Consider the following 12,471-nt stretch of genomic DNA (forward strand, 5'->3'; position numbering starts at 1 on the left):
GTTACTTTTGCACTTTATCCAATGGATGTGGACAAAGACTTGGGTTCCAGAGTATCAAATGGGAAATGCTGTTTGCAGACCCTCACTGGGAGGAAATGGAGATAAGGGTTGTATGTTTGGATTTCTTCATAGACTGAAAGGCTATTAAGACTATTTGGAACACAACAGCCTAATGGGTTACTGCAAACAAACCTTTTGTAGCCACTGATACAGAAAATCATATACTTAAACTGATGCGAAATGGAAGTTACTGAAATTCTGCTTATCACAGGTGGGCTGGAAGCAGAACATTTGGAAGGTGTTTTTGTTTGCAGAGCAGACAGGACTGGCAGGAACAGGTTACAGTGAGAACCCAGTGATTTTTTTGACCTTGCAGTTTGAGCTATGTTTCCAAAGGAAGCTGGGTGCCTAAATAGGAGGTGGCCTGCCTTCTAAGATGCAACTAAGCCCTGTGAATGTCTGCGCTTGAGATATGTGTTGACACAGGGAAGCACAGGACTGTGATCTGATCCTGCAAGTCAGGCAGCTGCTTTACCTGCTTCTACTCTTAACTTGGTATGTATTTTTGGGTATATTCCTGTGCCTTTTTCCCTAGGTGTCTGTTTCTCTCCAGATCTCAGGTAAGTGTAATGACACATAGGCTGGCATTTAGCTCGTCAGCTTCAGGTGTCTTGGACATGATTTTGTATGTCCCAGTTACTTGCCTAAACTTCCATTATAATCAAAGGAGGTCTGTTCAATAAGTTGATGGTGTCTGGAGAACAATTCACGTGACCAGAGGGGCAAATTCATTGTCAGATGAATTCTCTATTGATTATAATGGAAATATCATCATGTAGACAGGTTTGATGAGCTCTTAAGCTGCCTGGAGAAGAAAAGCACTGTTTATTGTTAGCCGCTGGCTTACCAGATTTTTGGTATTTATAGTTTGCCTTTAAAATGTGGAGAAAATGTTTTTGGGAAGTGTGTTCCTACCTGCAAGTACCTTGAGTTATAATGCTGCAGGTTGGGATGCAGAGAGCAGGCCTATGGAAAGGCCAAAGGATGGAGAATTCTGGGGGGATGAAGGAGAGAGATCTTCACATTTGTATTCGTGTTGAAAATCACTCATACACGTGTACAAAAGGAAAGTGCTCACAGATGGGTTACGTCAAGTTTCAGACACGCTGGAGGAGAAAGGAAGCTCCTCTATGAATTTCAAGAGGAATCGCTGATTTCTAATTGCCGATGCAATCTGCTTTTACAGTGTTTCCTGAGACATGTTTGGTTCATGAATTCTGGCAGGGAGAAGAAATGTTTTGGCTCTTGATCATGAGCAATGTTAAAAAGGAATGGATGAGGGGAGAGCGAAGAGGGAGGAGGCATGCTCCCTCTTGGTTCAATTTGGCTTGTGAAGCTCCCTTTGATATTACACCATCTGTCACTGTACAATGCGTGGGTGCTTTCGTGGTGTAGGGAGAAGAGATACTTCCTGCAGACAGCAATACTTGGAGAAAAAGGGGGGGAGAAGAGAAGTCTGTGAAAGAAACAACAAAAATATCTGCATCCTTCCCTATCCTAATGTGTCTGTCCCTTTACCCTGGAAATGCGGGGGTTAAATGAAGTCTCCTGTGTTGTTGATTCTGTCCTCCTGGTTTGCTAATCTTGCATTGCTCCTTACATCTTTTATTTACCATTCTTCCCCTAGAAGAGCCATCAATTTCTATTTTTCAGGGGGGAAAAAAACCCAACCGTTCTCAGGAGTAATTCTCTGGCTTAGATGGTCAGCTTTGCTTCATTTCACTGCTGCATGTTCCTTTTGCATCCATTATCACTGAAATATTGCCTGGAGTCCATCTTTGAGTTCAGGTCATGCAAATCTCTTTTGGGGAACAAAGCTACTAGTTCAGATTTATTCACTAAAAATGCATACTCTACACTAACCTTCCTTTCCCAGACAGCTGGGTTGGAAATAGAGGGGAGGGAGGAGAGAAGAGGAATCAGTTGATACCTGTTTTGGGTTTTTTGTAGCCTGTGCTGCTTTGGGAGAGCACCTCTTCCAGGCAGAACTCAATCTGGTAATTAAGGACAGAGCTATGGGAATGTCTGGTGAAATTGTGGGCATCCTGGAAGTTCACCTGTTTTGGGTGGTTTTGTGTAAGAGTGGTCTCCTGCTTGCCCTAAGGGTATGAATGGCAGGCACTAAGTAACAAGGAGAGGTGTGTCTTGAGCCGTCTTAATCTGAAGAGGTGTCATCCTCACTTATATCTCTGCCTGTTTCAAAGCGATGCTGTTGCATCTGTGATGGCTTAGGAGCATCAGCAAGGCAAGGTCGGTGGTAGAAGCTCATTGACAAAACAGCTTACTTGATGACTGCGACCAAAAGCTTGTTTACGGGTCCCCAACTGTATTATGAGGTCTGATTAAAAGTACTTCTCACTTACACAAGCAGTGTCAATCGTCTTTTAAGTAAGACCTTTTCAATAGGTGAGCGGTTTCCCTAGCTGGTCTTCCAATGAACCTCCCAGGTGCAGAGGTGGCAGCGTGGTTTGCTGTGTCTGGTTCTGTCCACCTGCCCTGATGGACAGCTTCTGTACTTAAAGGCCTTTTAGTAGGGCCTTTGGCTTTTGTGAGGGGTGGATTGTCCTTTTATTGTTTCTTGTCTCAATGAAATGCATCTTGGCAGGTGATGGATCTCCACAGATACCTCACGATCATCCAGGTATTGTCCTCAGCCTTAGGCATGCACCCCGAGCTGCTGTCCTGGGGGAAAGGAAACAGGTTGCCCCTGGCCTCTGCACAGACTTGTGTGGGTAATGTGTGATGACAGAACGTCCCATAGGAAAACAAGAGAGTGGGAGAAGATGTTTTTCCTTGCATCGCTGATTTCCCAGACGGATGAAGTATGCAGTCTTTTTTGTTTTGGGAAGGGTGCTGAACATGGGTACATGTGGCTGGCAGCAAATGACTTATTTTGTCAGATACTGAGAGGTGTTTGCAGTCTGTCACCCTCTAATCCCAGTTCTGCAGGGTTCAGCATTTCTGCAATGTTCGATATGAAAGATGGGCAAAATCAAGTCAATACTGGATGCCTGACCTGGCTTCATGACCCTGATGCTGGCAGTACTGATGTGGTTCATCCCACGCGTCACAGTTGATGTTAATTTTGCCCCTGGAATGGATGTGAGGGATCGACATTTAATTGAGCACTGGCAAATTCCAGCTGCTCCATTATTTTGTGGCTTCCAGCACTTTAAAGTTGCAGTTTCCTTGCCACACCACAAGCAAGGTGCTTTTGTGCAGTCTGTGGAGACGGCGTTTCAATTTAAGACGCTTCCGTGCTAAAACCAGCCTTGTCTGACGTATTTCGCTAAGGGAAGTCACTGCATCCAGCTAGTTTTCAAACAGCTGCTCAAGATAAGAAGCTGCAGTGTGCTTTCAGGATGCAGGAGAGAGCCTGTTATCAATCTGGCGGATTCCTTTCTGTCTTCCTTCCTCCCCTCCCTTCCCCTCCCGGGTGCCTTATTTATGAAATAGTTGAAGGGTGTTGGAGATGAGGATATTGTTTTATATCTGATCAAAAGAGCCTTTGGAAACCTTTCTTTCTCATAGTCCTGTAGCAACTTCTTTGTTTAATAAGTGGTGTGTGCAGATGAGCAAAATGTGGCCTCAGGTTGTGGCACCAGGAGCTTCTAGTTGATGCTGATACACTTCGGGATGCAGGAGAGAGCCTGTTATCAATCTGATAACATATAGCAGTTTCATGCTTTCAGTTAGGAATCAGAAAGGACACCATGACAGTTTTCCTGGGAGGAGCAGCACTCCAGGCAAGTCAAGGCTGACTGTGCTCTTTTCCCTGTGCAGTTCAGCCTGACGGCTGGAATGCTTTCAGGAAATCAGAGCTCTGTGGGTGAGGTTGTCTAAAATGAGGAAATCTTGACTATTCTGTCTGGATCTGAGAGCTCAGATGTGTGTTCTAGTGGTGGGAGCCAGTTGGAGCAAACTGCGCTTGAAGTTGTGGTCAAAGCTGAGGCATTTTGAGACCCAGGACTGGTGAAAACCAAGTCCTGCCATTTTTTGTATGGATGCATTCATAGCTACAAGAGAAGGGAGCCTGTAGACTGCCTGCTTTCTCCTCTGGAGATGTACATTCCACCCCTACAGCAAATCATTAAGTAACCTTATGTTCAGTGATGTCTGATTTATGTCCTCCTCTCTGTTCTTTTGGAGATTTTTATATCTTTTTTGTTATTTTAATACTGATTACCTTGAATCATGTTTTTGTGTAAACGCTTCATCTACTGGTGAAGGCTTCTGTGGGGCCTACTTTCATCATGCTTTTATCAATTGTATCTGTATGATACTAAATTCTAATCAGTTCTGCTGCAAAACCTACAACCACTGAACCATCACTCAAGAATGAAATGAAAGTGTTCATAGGACACTGGCCGAATCGATTGCTCCATGTGGATTCTAGGACGATCATAAATATGTCAAAAAAGAATAGCATCATATTTCGAGATTGAAGAGGGGGCTCAGATTTGGTTTGCTCACCCAAAATAATCAAGGCAATATTCTTTATTTTCATCATGAAAGAAATTATACAGATTGGACTCATGGCTTTAACCTGCCAGAGGGGAGACTGAGATGAGCTCTTAGGCAGAAGCTCTTCCCTGTGAGGGTGCTGAGGTGCTGGCACAGGGTGCCCAGAGAAGCTGTGGCTGCCCCATCCCTGGCAGTGTTCAAGGCCAGGTTGGACACAGGGGCTTGGAGCAAGCTGCTCCAGTGGAAGGTGTCCCTGCCCATGGCAGGGGTTGGAATTGGATGAGCTTTAAGGTCCCTTCCAACCCAAACCAGGCTGGGATTCTGGGATTGCATCACCACTTTTCTTACTTTAACCAAATCTGTTACCTCCCTGTCCAAATCTTGATGGCTCGTGCATTAAAGAAGACGAATCTTCCTTATGGACAGTGGCTGATGTGCTGGGCCTGGGGCAGCAGCGCATTAAGCATCTGCCTGCCTGACAGTGGGCAGTCTTCCCCTGTTTGCATTATGGGGGTGTCAGCTGAGGGCTCAAACCTCTGCGTTTTAGTGTTGAAACCATGATTTGAGGCTGGTCAGATGCTTTGAGAGAAAAGCTTCCTGGCCTTCTGCAAACAGGCAGTCATCGGACACGCTTTTCCCTGGTGATTCAGCCCTCCCACTGCTGTGCTTGGTTTTCAGCCCTTCCCCGAGTGGTGGGACTGCGTCTGGGGGCTGAGCAGCCTGCAGAGAGGAGCAGGAGGCTGTTCAATGGGTGACTTCTGCTAGCACTACTCTGCTCCCTTGGCTGGGTTAAGAAATGGATGATCCCAAAATGTGAGACTCATCTGAACTTCCTGTAAGAGAGGTTATGCAAGAAGCTGCAACACCTCTGTCATAATTAACGCAGTGTTTGCAAATCTGGCATATTGCTGCTCATTTCAGGAAAGACTTTTAAGTGGGTTCATTGAAAGTATGTGTTTCCTACACCCTCACTTTCCTGGCATGAACTGATTGGAGAGATTATAGAGATGCTGTTTATTGAAATGATAAGAAATGGATCATTGTGTCTTGCCACTCAACCTGGGTTTTATCCTGTTGAAGGTCATGGAGGCAGAACAGACCAAAACGAGAAGTGAGTTGGTTCACAAGGAGACTGCAGCCAAATACAATGCTGCTATGGGAAGGATGAAACAACTGGAGAAGAAGCTGAAAAGAGCCATCAATAAATCAAAGTAAGTTTTACATTTGGAGATGAGTTTCGTGGGGAAATCTGGTTGGGGGAACTATCATTTCTGTGGGGTTTTGTGTGTGTTGCCCTTTGTACCTCTTCTTTGGGCTCCTATCGGCATGCAACAGCCTCACAGCACAGTTGGTACTGGCATTTGTCTTTGCATTTGTTGTCCTTCTAAGTGTCCTGTGAAGCACCTGATGTGGCAGACTGGTGACCTAAGTGCAATAGAAACCTTTTCTGGGCACATCCTTGATCTTTCTCTAGTGCATTGAACCCTTTGGTGGACTGTGATTCGAGAAACAGGCTTGTGGGATTTACATAGATGCTGTCTACAGAGCTGCAGAGCTCTGTGTGTAGATGTTTTGCGGCTTAGGACTGTTTGCAGTTTAGTTCTTTCTAGTTAGCAGAGCGACAAAGCAAGTGACAGAGCCCTGAAAGGTGCGAGACTGCATCAGTGCTGTACATCAGACTTGTTTACTTCCTAATGCTGCCATAGCAAAGCTGTGAGAGCGCTGTTCTTGGGGAAGAAAATGCATTTCAGAGAGCATAGCTAAGCAGTGTCATTAATAAATGTGTCTGCATTTGATGAAACAGCTTCTTGCTCAGAACCTGCTTAAAATTTTGGCCCTGATTTACAACCAATTCTTAATTCCCTTTATATTTCACACTCATTTCCTCTATCTCCAGACTGTAGCTTGTCTAAACAGTCTGCTTGCTGTATTTAGTTTTTAATCCCTCCATCTAGAAATGACTTTTTGGGGAAATCGGTCAACCAAAAGCCTATTTTGATTGGTGTTTGCTCAATTCAAGAAAGGATTAGCACTTCCTAAGGCAGATTCAAGCACCTTTGTCGGAACAGTGTGGCAGCACGGCCTCTGAGAATGAGCTGCGTGCTGTTTGTCTAGCACTGCTCAGGGACTGGGAAAAACATCACCAGGTCACTAAATGGCAGGTTCCTCTGGATAAGAGCAATATCTGACAAGTATTTTGGCTGCTAAGAGCCCTTTCCTTGCAATAAGATGCAAAATAAAGACCATGGTAAGTGGTCAGTGGGGTCCTGCATACTTTCTTATCACACTGATGGTGCTGAGCCTGATGCCCCAGCTGCCTCTCTTATGATTTGCTTTCTGAATCTTCATTTCCTTGCTGGAACTACCGTCATGGGGGTGTTGTCTTGTGTCATCCTCCTCAGGATGGGCTGGAAGGATCCCAGCTTACTCCTTTGTCTCACAGCAGGGCTGACTTCAGCAAAAACCACCTGCATAGAGTATTCTGGAGATCCTTTAATAAGGGCTGTACAGAAATGCCAGTTCTAACCTAGTTTTAAAGTGGAAGATGCCTGATGGCGCAAACAGGCTTATTGCGGGTGTATTTGAAGTCATGCATGGGGATGCTGGAGAGGTCAGTCGTCTGACTGCTGCGCAGCAGGAGGGAAGCTCTGTGCCCGCGTGTGTGATGCTCTGACCTCCCTTCATCCCTGCTCCTTCACTGAAGAGCCCAAGAACCTCCCCTCCACCCCCAGATCTGATCACGGGGAAGCTTAAGGCTCGCCCTTTGTGGAGTGATGTGCTGTGATGGATACAGAGAGGATGCTGCACCTGGAGCGGGATGTTGCCTTCAGATACCTGGGAGAATCTAGGCCTCAACTCAAAACTGTATTTAGGTCAAAAGGCTCTCGAGGAATAGATATATTAGAGGGGAAAAGAGAGATCTTGAGAACACGTCTGAGTTCTATCATCTAGATAGTAGTCTTGGAATTGCAATGGAACACTAAATAGCTATCTTAATGCTACAGAGAGAGCAGCTCCCACTCCAGTACTCCCCATTCAGTGCCAGTGATTGTAAACAACGGTTCTTTGTTTCCCCACAGACCTTATTTTGAACTCAAGGCGAAGTACTATGTCCAGCTAGAGGTACGTGTGTAATTCAGATCCATCTGAAGCTTTACTGCTTACGGTAAATACTGAAGTTACATCTAAAGTGCTCTGACAACTGCGCTGCGTTTCTGCACAAAACCAGATCAGTTCAGGATGTCTCGAGCAATTTGCTAAGCACATTTTTAAAGATAAAAGACTGAGAGACTTTGTTTCCTTGTGTGAAAGAAGTGTTTGAACCCTGCTGCTTATTGCCAGAGCTGAACAGTCTGGGGATTGTCTTGGGCTTTGGGACCAAGTCCTGGGGTTGGTTTGGTCTTTGGTGTTTCCTCCCCCCCAGTGTTTTACGCATCAGGCTGTTTAACTGTGCTTGGGGTGCTCATTTCTGTCACTGCTTGGGTCAGTTCATGGGAACCACTCTCTATTTGAGTGACTTACGCCGCATGTGGCCCCCCAAAACTGGGAGCCTGGCTGCTCTGAGTTGCAGTGTAGTGGCTGGTGCTGTAGGTGTGTGGGATATGCACGGGGTCTGAGAGGAGCACGATGCCTTGCACTGTTGGCCATGGGTGCGAGAAGGCTCAGTTGGAGCCTAGCTAAAGATTCCCATTCCTTGCCTGGGATGCAAGGTATGTCCCACACATGTCTTGTGAGCCCTTCCCTGGTCTGAGACGCAGCAGCTCTCTCCGTAAGGCTCAGAGACTCTGGTGCACACCTTTTCCTTGCCAGGATTTAGGCTTGGGCTGTCCCCTGCTCCTCCGTCTTGCTTGCCTGCATAGCTGTGGTCAGAGGTGAATCTTGCCCACCCTGGGCTGGGTGCCAGCCCAATAATCCCTTCTGGCAAGAGGCATCTTCTAAGAAGTGCCCTTTTCCCCATGGGCAAAGGCCTGCTGCTGTTTGGGGGCCTGTTGCTTTTCTGTGACAGCTGCTCCGTGCTCTCCTGAAGAAGGGGTGGTTGTGTAAAACACACTACAAAAGACAGCACAAACTGCTTTTAATGTACAATATAAAACAGAGTTAAGACAGCTGCAGATACATAAGCAGTGTTTTACCTTTGGGAGACAGGGTGTCCAACACTTTTGCCCTTACTGTAGAATGGAGTTTGTGCCTGAAGATGTGGAAACTGCTGTATTCCAGCTGTCAGGATTTGAGGCTTGCTGCTTTCTAGTCTGCAGCTTTAGTAACCAAGAAGGGATGGATTTGGTGCTCAGAGAGTGAACCTGAGCCCCTTCAGGGATGACCCACAGCCGTGCTGTGCCCTGAGGGTTGTGAGATAAGCAGCAGCATACTGTTGAAAGCTGCATGTTAGTGGGGGGGGACCCTGCTCTGTGCTCAGCCAGGGGCTGTCACCACATATCAGAGGCAGTCGCAGCCCCTGGATCCCATGGTGTGCCTTGCTGCTGTCTCCTCCACAAGTGCCACTGCTCGAGCTGGGGTGCTTGTGAGTTATGAACTCTCCATCACCTAGATACCAACCCTGGTTTATGCTGGCTTGCCTGAGCAGAGCCAAGTTCCACAGACACATAACAGAGAACTGCATCCATGTCATTTGTAATGAAAGCACCTCTAATACCTGTCCTCCTTGTTAGCAACTGAAGAAAACAGTGGATGATCTGCAGGCAAAACTGGCCCTGGCAAAGGGAGAGTATAAAACTGCCTTGAAAAACCTGGAGATGATCTCAGATGAGATTCACGAGAGGAGACGCTCCACTGCCATGGGGCCCCGAGGATGTGGTGTGGGTGCTGAAGGGAACAATACCTCTGTGGAAGACCTGTCAGCAAGTAAACCGGAGTCAGACACCATCTCCGGTGAGTACAGAGCACTCCCGTGCCTGGAAATATCCCGTCAGCATCATAAAATAAAACACTGAGGATATGAGCAAGTGATCGCTCTGTGTATTCTGCAGCTTGAAATTTGCTGGCTGTTGTGACTGTTGCAGTTGATTGTGTTCCTTAATAGCCAGTTTGCAAAGGGAAATGATAGGAGTTGAAGCGCATCAGCTGCTCCCTTAGCATCACTGCTGGGTTTTGTACAGTGCTGTTATGAAAAGACAAAATTGATGTGCTTCAAAGCATCCTTTGAACTTTCATGCCTCTGCTGCTGCTGTTGGTGACTTGCCCAGAGCGGTCACAGGAGGTGGCAGATCATTGAGCCAGGCTGTCGAGGCAGCAGACTGGTTGAAAACAGACCTCTTGGATCAAGCACTTGTCTTGCAGTGTTGGACCTGTGGCAGGGGGGCTAAAGTTGCGGCTACAGTAGTGCAGAGAGGCATGATGCTCACCCAGGAAGGGTGTAAGGATAAGCTCCTTCACACTGCAGGATCTTGGGCCAATATGTGATTTTGGCAGAACATGTGTGCTGCGAGCAAGGGAAGTGAAGAAGCAGCAGTATGCTAATGCAGTGTACTGAGAGGCTCTCTAGGAGAGACTTTTCTCTTGGGTAACAACAGCAATCACTGAATGAGCTCCAGTCCTAGGTAACTGTCATGGTTTAAATCCAGCTGGTAGCTCAGTACCACGCAGCCACTCACTCTGCAGGGAAAAGTAGAGGTCAGGATTGCAGGAATTTGTAACTACACGACCCCAGTTCCCAAAGGCTGAATGTGCAGTTTCCTCATAGACACTGGTGCGTGCAGTGCTGAGGCCCTGTAGGTCTGTGGTACAGCCCATCTGTGCCATGGGAGCTGGGAGGCAGCCCTGGGCTGGCCTTCCTCTGCAGTGGCAGGAGCTTTCATACGATGTACAATGGAGCTCACTCCGTGCTGTGCAGCGGGCACCAGGGTTGCCACTGCAAGGAGTGCAGTGTCTGGGCCAGCTGATGCAGTGAGGCTTTGGTACGGCTGCATTGTCTTCTGCCACCCTGAAGTCCCACAGCTGAGGCTTTCCGAGTCAGACAGGGGTTGCCTCTTTGGATACCCACAAGCCCCCCCAGCTTGCACCAAAGGCCTCCCAGGAGCCTTAGGTATAACTGAGTTGAGGGTTTTCTTGTGCTGAAAGGTGTTCAGGGGCGCGGGCTCATCCCTATCCTTGAATTGCACAGCTTGACAGAGGTGGAAGGACTCCAGGTTGTGTCTAGTGCCAGCACAGGCACTAGACTGATACGGCAGGGCTAACAGCCTGCCATAGTACCCAAAAAGGCCTCAACGGGTTAAGCTCTCATGCATTGTAATGTGTGTATGGGGTTCCACCAGGGCCTTTTCATATTTTGATTTCTGTCTGCTGGAGCTGAACAAATGAACCACCTTAGCAGCAGTAGGAGTGTCTTGGCCCTAGCAGGTGCTCCTGAGTGTTATGGTACAACCGTGATGGTGACAAGTAAGCTATGGTTTAAGTTGTGCTGCTTGTAGACCCGCTGATGTCAGTGCTTCTTGCCAAGCAGAGGACTCCTGTAACTGGACGCGTCTGTTGGCACCCTCTGTGTCCGGGGTGCCTGTGAACCCCGGCATCACAGAATGAGTCTGGAACTTCTTCTTTGAGCCATTTCATTAACTGTTTTGCTCCTGCTGCTCTTTGCAGGTGGTTCTGAGCCTAGCAATGGCAGGACTCATAGGGAGGCATAGCTGCAGATAACCTCAGGTCACTGTAAATGTCTTGCTGTTCATGGGACTTCAGACCAGTGTGATTGCAGCACATGTGTTTGTTGTGGAGAGGCTGATGCATGCAAAAACCCCTTTGGATCTCAGTGGGATTATGGTGTGCAGAGTCTCTGGTTCACGGGTCCCCATCCCACAATGAGCCAAGTTTGAAAATGTCCAATTTTAGCAAAATCAACACCATTATGTTGCACAAAATAGACCCTCCCTTAATGGATTCCGCCTCCTGTTTCTAACAAAGACCCTGCAGCTTACTTTAGCCAGACAGTTTGGGGTTGGTTTGCTTTAATTAGGATTCAGATCTGAGCAAACAGGAGCAGGGAAAATGATATCTGTGGGTGGGGCTGGTTTTAATGCAGTGTTGCTTGGTGATCCTCATCCAAAAAGAGATCTTGGGAGTTCATGCTGCATTTTAACTGCAGAAGTGGGAAGGTAAAATGGAAGCAATCTGCCCCTGGAGCTACATCTTCTAAATCTGAGCCTCAAGGAAAGAGGAGTCCCTGCCAGGATCAAGGTGGTCCTGGGTGAGGTGGGCACAGGGGACCTGGCCCTGGCCTGAGTTACATACTGCAGACCAGAAGTGAACAAGGCCTGCTGGACTGAGGGCAGCAACGATCCAAGAGCATCTTGGCATGAGGAGCAGTAGGTAGAGTAGAGCTGGTTTGGCACGGCTGGCGGGTGTGCTGTTCCCTGAAGCACAGTCAGGCCTTTGTGATCTGCGTGTGAAATGCCAGATTATAGCTTTGCAAAGGGGACAGTGTGCAAGAAGAGGCAGCCGGTGGGTTAGCAGTGCACGCATGTACAGAGGATGCAAACCTGGGAAGCTGCCTTTGCCTGGGAAGGTGCAGGAGGGAGGTAGGTTTGCTCACTGGAATATTCTTTGAACATTGCAGTGGCTTCAGAAGTGTTTGAGGATGACAATGGCAGCAGCTTCGTATCTGAAGAAGATTCAGAAACTCAGTCCGTGTCCAGCTTCAGCTCTGGTCCTACGAGTCCCTGCGAGGTGCCCACTCAGTTTCCTCCTGCAATGCGACCTGGAAGCCTGGATCTGCCCAGCCCTGTATCCCTATCTGAATTCGGGATGATCTTTCCTGTCCTTGGCCCCCGAAGTGAATGCAGTGGAGCATCCTCCCCTGAGTGTGAAGCTGATAGAGGTATGCACAGCTGGATACACTCTGGGCCAATGCTGCTCAGCTTTATGAGGGGAGCAGGAAAACCTTCTCAGCTCCTCTAGGCATATTGCCAGCTCACTGAGCTCTGACCAGCTGGCTGC

At 47.6% G+C, this 12,471-nt stretch overlaps 1 protein-coding gene across 1 annotated transcript in view; it reads left to right on the forward strand.

Annotated features, from left to right (window-relative positions):
• Positions 1-12,471, forward strand: part of SH3BP5 (SH3 domain binding protein 5) — a gene marked incomplete at its 5' end in the record, with an annotated part of 50,623 nt that overhangs the window by 37,735 nt on the left and 417 nt on the right. The window contains 4 exons of the mRNA XM_080639341.1: positions 5,605-5,735; positions 7,605-7,647; positions 9,195-9,414; positions 12,092-12,352. Coding sequence (XP_080495467.1) covers positions 5,605-5,735; positions 7,605-7,647; positions 9,195-9,414; positions 12,092-12,352 — 655 coding nt within the window. The remainder of the gene's footprint in view (positions 1-5,604; positions 5,736-7,604; positions 7,648-9,194; positions 9,415-12,091; positions 12,353-12,471) is intronic.

Source organism: Psittacula echo, assembly GCF_963264785.1.
Source record: "Psittacula echo genome assembly, chromosome: 2".
Lineage (NCBI taxonomy): Eukaryota > Metazoa > Chordata > Aves > Psittaciformes > Psittacidae > Psittacula > Psittacula echo.